General features: G+C 44.2%; 1 protein-coding gene across 4 annotated transcripts in view; it reads right to left on the minus strand.

The window, feature by feature from the left end:
• Positions 1-12,435, minus strand: part of LOC110489921 (POU domain, class 6, transcription factor 2) — a 90,054-nt gene that overhangs the window by 62,433 nt on the left and 15,186 nt on the right. For 3 of the 4 annotated variants that reach the window (XM_036944215.1, XM_021562934.2, XM_036944214.1), the window contains 2 exons: positions 8,517-8,614; positions 3,177-3,399 (listed from right to left, as the gene is read on the minus strand). In XM_036944215.1, the coding sequence (XP_036800110.1) occupies positions 3,177-3,399; positions 8,517-8,614 (321 nt within the window). The remainder of the gene's footprint in view (positions 1-3,176; positions 3,400-8,516; positions 8,615-12,435) is intronic. The other variant, XM_021562935.2, reaches the window with a different exon arrangement.

Raw genomic sequence — 12,435 nt, forward strand, 5'->3', positions numbered from 1 at the left:
GCTGTACGTGCAACAAAGCTGTATTGAAAATCCAATAAAATGTTATCACACTCCTAGAAAAAAGGGTTCCAAAAGGGTTCTTCAGCTGTCCCCATATGATAACTTTTTTTGGTTCCAGGTAGAACCCGTTTTTTAGTTTCAGGTAGGGTCCCATGTAGGACCCTCTGTGGAAAGGGTTCTATGTGGAAGCAAAAAGGGTTCAACCTCGAACCAAAAGGGTTTTTACCTGGAACCAAGACTAGTTCTTCAAAGGGGTTCTCCTATGGGGCGGCAGGGTAGCCTAGTGGTTAGAGCGTTGGACTAGTAACCAGAATGGTTGCAAGTTCAAACCCCCAAGCTGACAAGGTACAAATCTGTCATTCTGCCCCTGAACAGGGGGCATTGAAAATAAGAATTTGTTCTTAACTGACTTGCCTAGTAAAATAAATAAAAATATGGGGACAGCTGAAGAATCCTTTTAGGTTCTAGATAGCACCTTTTTTTCTAAGAGTGCAGGGTATTTATGTGAGTAATCTATATTTCCAAGAACACTATATCTAGTTAGCTACTTGTTGTGCAAGTGTGTTTTGTTTCATTCACATATCTAATTATACAATATACAACAGTAATATAGTAATAATTACGTCAAATTATGTTAATTACAGTTAATCAATATGAATCATCACATAATTGGACAAACAGCATAACCCTAAACTAGTTGCAGGTACAGCAGTGTAAACTCTGTTACACAAGATACCTTTCTCCCTTGTCTAGTTTCAATGGGAATTTGTTTGTACAGAATGTTTCCTGGCATAAATCATTCTGACAAATAACAAGTTACACTGGGTGCTGCTGTGTTTACCGTGTCCGCGACAAGATGCTGCTGCTGCTCCGTTTTATTTAAGCGGCAGCTCCAACTTTACTGCACAACCTCATTACAATGACGGTTATTCATCACTCCGTCTCACAACTCTCCAGCCTGCACACTCCTCTCTTCCCTCCCAATCTCCCGCTCTCTCTCTCTCTCTCTCTCTCTCTCTCTCTCCTTCTCTCTCTCTCTCTCTCCCCTTCTCTCTCTCTCTCTCTCTCTCTCTCCCGCTCTCTCTCGCTCTCTCTCTCTCTCTCTCTTTATTCATTTTAAAGAAGGATCTTAGACGAGGCAAAATGCCAGGAGTGTTTAACGAGAGATAAGTGATCAAAGATGCTTAACGTGAATCGCTTGGCTCTCACATTTCTCTGCTTATCTCAGTTGTAAGAATGTTTAGCACCTTAAAAAAGCTGATGGGGTGAACAATACGGATTTAAAAAGCCGGTGAGCGCTGACAGAAAAGGTATACTTTTTAGCATCACATTTGGGCATTTGTTAAAGCGTGGAAAAAGTGGAATCCATCCTGGCTGTAGTAGCTACTAAACTGTGCTATGTACTGTGAAGAATCCCCCCCCCCCCCCCCCCAAGTCAAACAGACATATTTGCTGATCATTAGCCGGGTCATTAGATTTAAATAGAGTTAGAGATCCTCCTGCAGTCTCATTACTGTAGGCTAATAGTTGTCTGTGTCTGTTGTGACGCTAATTAACCAGCGTAGCAGCGTGTCACGGTGCGGTGTAGCAGGGCTGTAAACACACTTGCTCCCGAGGTCGTGAAATGAGCTGGCTGCTAGCTCTGGGCACTGCAGGCGACAGTAGGGAGTAGGGACACTGACAACAGTAAACGTGTGATTAATCAGGGCTGGGGGGGACTGGGGTAGGGGGGGGTGGGGGTGGGGGGAGGGGGGGGCTGGAGAGGGCGAAGGGGCAAGGGGGCAGGCCGGGGCTGCCTGACAGAGGTGCTGTGCCAGCAGGCCTCATACTCAGCAGGGCCCTGATGAGCTCCGACAGGGGAGAGTGGAGGGGCGCCGCGTGGCCAGAGGGCCCTGGACACAGTCAAGACATTTAGCTTCACTCCTGACTTGTGTCACTTTCTCTCCACTGAGGTCCCTTCGATGCGTCCCTCTCAGATAGGATGGCAGGGGAACGTGTGAATGCGTCTGTGCGCTTAAAAAGAAACCGCAGAGGAGGCATTTCTTTCCTTAGCTTTGCACCCAACGAACGGTGAAGTGCAGCAAGGGATTGCGGACTGAACCGTCTGTTGAAAAAGATGACTGAGAGGTGTTGGTTATGTTCTTTCAACATTATGACAATGTGTTTGTCAGTCGGTTATCACAGCCTCTGGCTTGTCCCACATACAATATGAGAAGTTGTTGAAGTGTGAGACAGACAGACCTTCTGGTCCCATTATCCTCCATTGCTCGGGGATACATTGGAGGGGCTTCACTGGCTAGATAGATGTGGGGTTTATTAAAAGCTCACCCCATAGCGATGATGCACGTTGTTATTTATGCATGTTTGTGTCCATTAGGGGCTTCTAACTTCCTTCCCATTTCCTCACTCATTCCATCTGTCCATCCATTTCCTCACATGAAGAGGAGGTGGGGGGGGGGGGGGGGGGGGGGGGGGGGCTCCTCTCTATGCACTTTGTGCTGCACTGGCATTATTGTAATCTCCACCCAAAAACACACTGCTTTACATGCAGCCTGGCATCTTTTTACATTAGCGACTCCAGGCCCCTCTCATCCAACATTCATGACTGAAGGTTTCCCCAGCCATCCCTCAATCTAATGGTATAAAAGAGACAATGTTTTAAACATTAAAATGAAAACCATTTACAACTATGATCAAAAGAGAACACTTGGGCATTAAAGTTTAAAAGGCGAGGATAAGTACAGCCACGTGGACGGACGGATGAGGATGAAGAGAGAGTACAGTGCACTCTTACGCAGAGAAAACGGGCACAAAGTGCTTTTGCGCCGCGCGGCAAAACGCTGACCTGTAATTAATATGGCTCTTTCTCCAGGAAAGTTGAAGATGAGATGCTTTTTGGAACACGCACACCCCCCCCCCCCTCAAACTCTTTTTATCCCCTCTGGGATTTTTAGATTGACATTTTTTTTTTACAGTTGAATCGTAACACATAACCTGTGTAGCAAAAACTGTAGATACTGGTACATACAGTGTGTGAGGACTAAATGCTTTTGGTGAATGTCATAACATAAGATCACTGCTGTTTTTACGTTAAAATGCATGCATTACTGTCAAAAACTCAAATTTAGTCTCCCGCCCTGTCCTCTATAGGTTATCTGGTGGAGCAGCCCTCTTACCTTGCAGGTTCTGTAGGGGAAGGGTCATGATGCCCTGTGCGGCTGCTGCAGCCATCAGGCCCTGGATGTTGGCCGTGGGCAGCGAGAGCACCAACCCCTGCTGGCCTCCCAGGTGGCTGCCTGTATTGAAGGGGATGAGGATGGGCTGGTTCAGGCCTGGAGACCCCCCGGCCAGCTGCTGGGCTAGTTGCTGAGCCACCAGCAGAGACTGAATAGAAAGACACTGGGTTACAAAAATGTATTGACATTAGTAAAAGGCATAGTGAAGGTGATGAATGTGTTAGTGTGCATAGTAGCGAGAGGTCACATTTACACATTCCATTTCATCCATAAAGATGCATTCATGATATTCACATCAAATTCATCTGGGAGGGAATGAATGGGTTAACAAGGTAGCCACGCATGTCACGCTCATTTCACTCAAGTGACTGAAGTGCTTTAATCAATGTGCTGCTCTGACGAATGCCGTTTGTTTTTGTTGATGACATCTGCTTTGAAACATGCCACAGCCAGAGTGACAGCCGAAACGCAGTGCGGCTTATTGGCGTGTGGAAAAAGGAATACAACTCCAACCTTTGAATGAGAGCAGTGCATTTCCCTCTCAGATGGATGCAGAATGGTTTACATTTCATTACAATGAACACACAGGTTTTGCTCGCCCGAGGTAGAGTAAGTCATGATACGCTGAAGACCACACTATTTACCAAGAGAGTTTTCATCTATATTTTTCGTAGCTGTCTATTTACCACCCGAAACTGATGCTGGCACTGAGACCGTACTCAACGAGCTGTATACATGCTCCTCCAGGGGCGGCGTTCCTAGTGGCCAGGGACTTTAATGCAGGGAAACTTCAATCGGTTTTAACTCATTTCTACCAGCATGTTACAACAACAAAAAACTCTAGACCACCTTTACTCCACACACAGAGATGTGTAAAAAAGCTCTCCCTCAACCTCCATTGAGCAGATCTGACCACAGCTCAGCTCAGCATTCAAAACCATAGTGCCCTCAAAGCTCACCACTGAGATAAGGACCCTGTGACTAAACACCTCCCTCCGCACATGGATCCTGGCGTACTACAACAGCTGTTGTCGTCGGTGCATATGACAAATAACATTTGATTTGACCTCTGATACCCTAGAATCAGTCATTCCGCCAATATCAGCACTTTCCTCCTTTGCTAGAAGATACAGTACATCACTGACTTCGTGTAAGCATTCACTAATATTAGTCAGAGTAGAATCTGTGCAGTCACAGACACAGACGCTAAGATATGTTATCTGGAGTATTGCCAGGAGATATTTGGCAGAGTAGAGGAGCAGTTCAAAAGTATCTTCACAGGGAGTGGGTTTGCAAATATACAGACAACATTTCTATTGCCAGAGCAGAGTGCTTTGACCCCGAGTTTAATTCATGTTCTTTACACACGATGTGGAAAGGTTGTAGCACCATCGGAATACAGAGCTGTGACATCCAGATATGTATTCAACTTGATATCATCGAAGATTTTCTTCAGTCTGCCAGAAACAAGCCTTTTGCATGGCGTAAAACGACATTATTAAATTACCTGCTGGGATGTGCCTCTAGACAGAAAGAATGCATGGTGTCTTTGTGTCCAAGCCCAGCCTGAAAAACATCCCTTTAAACGTCTCAGCTCCTGTACGCCTGTAGTATACCTGCCTGCCCTGCGACCTCGGTGCTGCTCCTGCTCTGCATGACTCCTCTACACTGACCTGAGCCCACAAAACTTTAACAGCACTAGGCAGCTATCTGCTTCTATTTTGAATGGGTGTCTGTGGCGAGGGAGCCGAGGGGCCGACTGGTGCCAACATGCCACCGTACTTCCAGGCTTGGTGCTGCTGGGTGACAGCGGTGTCACTAAGATAACCCGGCGCGCTAAGGAAAGCAAGCACCAGTTCCGACATAATCACAGTTTAAGGAATGTGATGTTACACGGGTTTAAAGCCAAGAGGCTGGGAGAGATCGGAAGGTGAAACACTAGCATTTAAACAGAAAACAGGGCAAGAGAAAACCTCCATATGTTTCTAATTTCCTCATGTATTTGTTTCACCTACACCTTTGATCAAAAGGTGACCAGGGACGAAGCTTTAATAGTCAATGACATGGGGAGAGGTTCAGTGCTAGCAACTGTATCCTGTAAACAAAACGGATTAAATAACAATGATTCTTGTTTTGTTTTTTTTATAAACGGGGTGGTTCGAGCCCTGAATGCTGATGGGCTGACAGCCATGGTATATCAGACCGTATACCGGGGTATGACAAAACATTTATTTCCACTGCTCTAATTACATTGGTCAATAGCAATAAGGCTCCTCGGACGTTTGTGGTATTTGGCCAATATACTGTACCACGGCTAAGGGCTGTATCCAGGCACTTCGCGTTGCGTCGTGCCTAAGAACAGCCTGTAGCCGTGGTATATTGGACATATACCACACTCCCTCATGCCCTGTTGCTTAAACAGTCAATACTCATTAGGTTTAAAAAACATTCAGAACCATTTTAGTTTGCTTTGAAGTACTATAGAAAACCATAACACAAAGGAGTGCCACTGGTTGACTGTGAACGTATTCCAAATGACGTTTGTCATTAGCTACAAATAAGGAATTAGTCACTTGAGTGAGCAAAGAGAAACCATCAAAGGACAATAACAAAGGGGGGGGGGGGGGGGATTTTGTCAGTGCAAGTGACATATGTTTAATCTGGGTTTTTTTTTTTAAAGTAAATTTCATGTTGAATTGTAGTGTGCAGATAATCAAAGACATCTTTGAACATTCATTTCGACTTCAAATTAAATGACATCAATTCGCCTGACACTGAAGACAGAGCTACATGGAAGGGAATGGTATTAAAAAACAATTCTCCATACATCAAATGTACTGCTGATTTATTATTACAAGCACGTGTCTGCCAGCTTCAGAGCACTTCCAAGTAAATAAGACCCCTTGCTATTTGTCTTTGGGCTGTGTTTGTTGCTGGGCGGCTCATGGCTTTTGTGAAGAGAAGAGGGCAGTTTAGAAATGGATTGTCTACCTAACTTGCTTCTGTAAAACATGCAAAGTGTGAGTACTAATTTAACTGAACATTACATCTGGAAAACTTGCCTCGGGCCGCCACCACATTCCAGATCATAAAAACGATATTGTCTTTTAAAATACCAGAGCATTATAGTAAACAACCCATTCTGCTTCCTTTGGGTGTCTGTGTGAATAGTTCGGCATTATTTCCCATTCTTTTTTTGTCTTGCCTGTCTTTCCAACACAGGTCTAGTGGGGATGGTGTGGTACTGGCTTTGGCATGGCTGACAGTTGAGTGTGGAGGAGTGGGGCTCCAAGGGAGCAGGCAAGTGTTCTGGGTTGGAGTTTGGCTCTGGATGGGGTCTGGGTGGGAATCCAGACCTGGGTAAGGTACTCTGCCTCTCTGCATGTGTTCTGGGTCGAGTTGGGCTCTGGATGGGGTCTGGAATGGGGTCTGGGTGGGGCTGGATGGGGTTTTAGACCTAGATGAGGTACCCTGCCTCTCTCCATGTGTCTGGGTCGAGTTGGGCTCTGAATGGGGTCTGGGAGGGGCTGGATGGGGCTTTAGACCTAGATGAGGTACCCTGCCTCTCTGCCCATTAGGGGCCAGCAGGCCCTTCCATCTGCAGCCCAGGCAGGCGCTGAGAAATTGCCCGTAATCACAGAGATAGACGACTTTTGTCGGGGGGGGGGGGGAGGCACATTCATGTTGGGTAAACTACCCTCGGATAATGGCTGTTCGCACAATATCCGGCTCTGGAGAGAGGATCTATCAAAACATATTGATCCCGAAACAGGAGAATTGGTTATGGCATGCGCAGCACCTTTGTTTCTGAAAAGTGTTAGATTCCCTGAGACTGTACTGACAGCATTAATATATTAGACTGAGACTGTTGGGGGAACAATCTCTTACAGCTCATACAGTAGGCTCTGGCACAACCAGTTGCACTAAAGCATTTCTATTTGGTCTAATACCCTTGTTTAGCATCCGTGTATTAAACAGCTATCATATCTCTCGTCAACAGTGTGGTTTTAATCCGTTTGGTTGTCGGCTGCTCATTCTGCTGAGCTGAGTGAGATAATTCAGCAGGGAACTCAGTGAGTTAGTCTCTCTTCCCCTCACATATCCTCTTTTGTTTACCCTGATGAGGATTGATTCAGTAGCGGATCCCTTAATTGAGTAACACTGAGTGCCGTGTCCCAAATGGCACCATATTCCTTATCCCCTAGAGCACTACTTTTAACCAGGGCCCATGGAGCGCAGGTCAAAAGTAGTGCACTACAAAGGGAATAGGGTGTCATTTGGGATGCAATCCCCTGAGTGCCGGGAGAGTGGGCTCATTAAGGGAAGGGAGGGAGGGAAGCTCTGTGCCTGCTTGGTTGCCTGTCTGGCTGTTCACACTACTGTGTTTAGGGAGGTGACAGTGAGACAGCACTAATGAGATAAATGTTCATTAAACAGGGCAGAGCCACCAGCCCAGTAAAACCAATCACGTACGCTGGCTGTCCTACTGAGCTGTTTAGTAGGGTTGCCTGGGGTTGGAGTGCGTTTTGTTGGCCTTGAAGGGGAGGGGCAGAGGAAATGTAAACAACTCTCTATATATCCTATGCAGATGACAAAGTGATCACCAAAAAACTGCTTTATAGTATATGCTCATAAATACATCTCAACTGATTATCTTTGGGGAGGATTTGATATAATTTGTAGATCACGTTCATGTTCTGTTGTATCTGGTGGGATTATGTGTTTAGGTGCAGCCAGTGGTGTAAAGTATTTAAATACTACTTGAGTAGTTTTTGGGGGTATCTGTACGTTTTACTTGACTATTTATATTTGACAACTTTTACTTTTACTTCACTACGTTCCTAAAGAAAATAATGTAATTTTTACTCCATACATTTTCCCTGACACCCAAAAGTACTCGTTACATTTTGAATGCTTAGCAGGACAGAAAATGGTCCAATCCACACACTTATCAAGATAACATCCCTGATCATCCCTACTGCCTCTGATCTGGCAGACTCACTAAACACAAATGCTTTGTTTGTCAATTATGTCTGAGTGTTGGAGTGTGCCCCTGGAGTGTGCCCCTGAATATAAGGAATTTTTGATTATTCGTACTTTAACGTTTGATACTTACGTATAATTTAGCAATTACATTTACTTTTGATACTGAAGTATATTTAAAACCAAATACTTTTAGACTTTTACTCAAGTAGTATTTTACTGGGTGAGTCATTTTCTATTAAAGTATCTTTACTATGACTGGGTGCAGGTCAATAGGAGACATGGAGAGACACCCACCTGTGGACCCACCGGGTAGGCTGGGTGACACTGTCCCAGCTGACTCTGTTCTGACGGGCTGCTGCTGGTATCAGACTGGACAGAGCCATCACGGGCTCCTGAGGTAGAGAAAGATAAGAGGGGGAGAGAGAGATGTGAATCCACTATAACATGGAAACAATCAGGCACAAAAAAACATCCACGCGCAGACATAGCCAGCTGTGATCACACAGCCCCGAGTACAGAGTGGAGGGGAGGGGAGGGGATTTTGTGTTAAAGTGCTATATCAATAACCGCTGCGGCACCGTTCACAATCAGCGCTGAATAAACGACCCGCCAGTTGAGAGTCTCATTGACGTGAGGATGATGCTTACCAGGCAGCCGCACCCCGACGGCCTCGATTACAGCTGAGGGATGAGAGATGGAGGGCCACATAAACTGTGGGGCCCGGCCCTGCATTATTCCCACATTTACATTGTTGAGCATCATCACCCCATCTAACCCCCCTCCCCCCCTTGTACCAGAAGACAGCCTGTGGCTATGAGACACAATTAGACCTGTTTCCTACAGTATGAGGCCACGGCGGAGTAAGGAGGCGCACATCCGACAGGGACGTGATAATAAGCCTGCTGTGTGATGTGACGGCCGGAGAGAAAACAAAAACCACTCAGGGTGGGTGGGCGGTGAGACACAGGTTTGTGTCCCAAATGGCACCCTATTCCCAAATGGCACCACTACTTTTTGACCAGGGCCCATAGGGCACCATTTGTGACACAGGCACGAACTGTTAAAACATGGACTCTCGCTCTCAGCATCTCTCAACAGCTCACGCGCATCTCAGACCTCAGTCATCATGTGTGATGACGTGTTTTGATGAAAAATTCCCTTGCCACTATAGTACAGTTTTTATAGGTCCCTTCTGCCTAGCTGTTGTAACTTTTATACTGTCGATAAACCATGAAACTATTCATTAAAAGTGTGTTCCTTCAGATAGTTCAGTGATAAACTATTTGCTTTTATACCATATGGGCTAACTTGTATAACGTACATCTTTGCCAAAAGTCAAGAACATTGATCACAAGTCAAAAGAAGTCATCAATACAGAGGTCTCGGCATATTGATATTTTCTCTAAATGCAGGCATACATCAATGGCAGGCTACTTACTATACAACCCTTTCAATGTATTGTACAACAGATTAAAACTCACTTTCCACAAAAACTTGAATTCAAGTTGGTAAAAGAAGTCAAGGAAAGTAGGAAAGCGAGTGGGAGAGTTCTAGAGAAAGCGAAAGAACATGAATACACTTGTGTATCCCTTTTCAATTTGAGCAAGTTACAAGTCGGAAAAATATATCTAAAACAATCACTGCATCAAAGTTTGACCTTTGTATTACTTAAGGCTTTGCTGTCAAGATGTGGTTGCTGTTTGGTTGTGTGGGACTGGGACGGTACAAATTTGCGCATTACGTCCGAAATTCCACTCTGCCATCCAAAATCATCTCATCTTTACATAAACTCCAAATAATTGGTGAATTGTATGACCCATCAAATGAACCTTAAGCATTTGATGCTTGATTTAATTGCCCTGGGGGACAAGCCCGCATTTTGAGCTGGTTTCTACCTCTGGCTCACTGGGCCAGCGTCTTGATATTGGTCCATATAAACCCAAGCTTGTCAACCCTGCAGTCACTTAACATTAGACAGTGCAGTTTCTTACCAATTTTACCCATTATGGGTCAAACATAGCCCAACCCAATGCCTTTAATTATTGAAGAGATGAAATACCACTTTGAAGACAGGCTTTGGATTTGGACAGCAGAAACCTAGTCTCATCCTAACACCAGGGCAAACATTCAAAAGAGGTTATCATAAGTGCATGACGATGAGCGTAGTTTAGGGTTTCTCACTGACATGATATATGACATCAATTCAACCATTTCCTCTGACTTGATCTAATGTCTTTGAAGACAAGTTTCTTCATGTAATGACAACCGGAATTCACAAGTCAATTGAGGATCTCATTCACATTTGTGAATATATTAGGGCATTACTCCATAACCCCACTGGTTTCCAATCAACTTCGACAACTACAAGCATGCGTATCATCAAATGTCATATCAAAGAACGACAAGCACGACAGTGGAATTGAACATTGAGCACTGGCAGCAGTTCATCTCATTAGCATATATCCATTCCATCTCAATGTCAGAGATGAAATAAACAGCGGCTTGACTGTGGCATCCACCCCTAATCAGAGGGATCACTCCGCTCTATTATTGATGAGCGAATGAAAGTTTACAGCATGGCAATACCATCAATAAGTAATGAACATAGTTTGTGTAGTGAATAATATATTCCATTTGATAAGCAGGAGCAGAGGGCTACGGCTGATTAAATAACTGCTTGTATGCCTTTCATTGCGTCATCTCGCAATAATTTAGCGTAGTGTTAAGAGAAAGCGTGATCTGCCTGCAAATATCTATGACGTAAACACGTTTAGCACCGGGAAAGGAATCGATAATAAATAAATGCACATGCACATCTTTTCCCCGAGGTGTTGGTCGTGATTTCTTTAACAAAATTAAAACGCTGACAGGAGGAAATATCTTGGGAGTCCATCTTCAATCATCTTTTATTACTAGGTTCTTTGTTATTTTAACCAGTTTATATATTGTGAAGGTTTCTTCAAGCGGATTCCCTTTTGGACAGTAACACTGGACTGACAACAGCTATAATGACGCTTGGAATGATACAATGAAATAATGATTGCTGAAATAATGTTTTATACATATTTTCTACTTACACGTTAATACAATTTTATACTTCAGACTGAAGTAATTCCTTCACTATTTTGTGCCCAAAAATCCAGAAAGCGTCAATGTGTTCACATTTCATTTTGAATTGGTAAACTCTCTTTGGTACACTTTTGCCAGCATTGCAGCACATAGACCTCGCATTGAACTTAAGAGCTTAATGCTTGTTATTATAAAATACCATTTCTCAACTCTGTTATTTGTGCTGATTTAACACAACTGAACAACCCCAAACTCTCTCCCATATATCCTAACCACAGTCATCTCTTCTACACTACAACAATAATGATTCCGATATCAGTGATCGGTGGCTTATGGTGTGGAAATATCCCCAATATCTGACACTAAATAAATTATCTTGCATTGATCCCCTAAGTGGCGACTGGAGGGCCACGTTCAATGCCCAAACAGGGCAGAGGGTTTGTATATGGGGTGCAAAGAGCTGCATTTAATTGACGTCATCCGCGGCTCGTCTCAATACAGAGTGCTGCCCCAAGCACAACACCACACAAAACAATTAGTCCGCATTTCATAAAGCAATCAGTTTGCCATCTACTCTAATGCAACAACTGCTTTATCCATTGACCATGTGAATGACATGGGTGTTATTGAAGGCTTTGTGTCCGAGTTAGCTTTCACCCCACTGCATTTATGAATCAATTTTTGTCCATAAAAGAAGCGTTAACACTTAAAGCTATTTTAGTGGCGATGCATTATAAGCTGTCAAATATTGGAGAGAGCGCAGCAGTAACGATTCAGGCTTTTCAAAATCAACCAGCCCATAAACTCCGCAACACCCCTTTTTTTTTAGTAATGGCTCTTTTCAAAACGCTGGGCTAATGGCATGTTGTTTCGTTATGTAGCTGTTCTCATTGAGATGTAATATGCAGGTTGACGTTTATTGGGATGAATCTTGTCCTGGAGGCAGAGCTGAGTGATTTCTAGATGGGCCAGCGGCAAAGTCAAACTTGGCTATACAAACTGTGCCTTTGGTCTTCATTTAAGGTTAGCACTTTGGTTAAGGTTAGGGTTAAGGTTAGGTTTAAAATCCGATTTTATGACTTTGTTGCTGTGCCATCTAGTGGCTACCCTGCAGAGCTGCCTCCAGTACATGAGTTATCCTAAT

This window comes from Oncorhynchus mykiss, chromosome 15 (genome assembly GCF_013265735.2).
Source record: "Oncorhynchus mykiss isolate Arlee chromosome 15, USDA_OmykA_1.1, whole genome shotgun sequence".
Taxonomy (NCBI): Eukaryota; Metazoa; Chordata; class Actinopteri; order Salmoniformes; family Salmonidae; genus Oncorhynchus; species Oncorhynchus mykiss.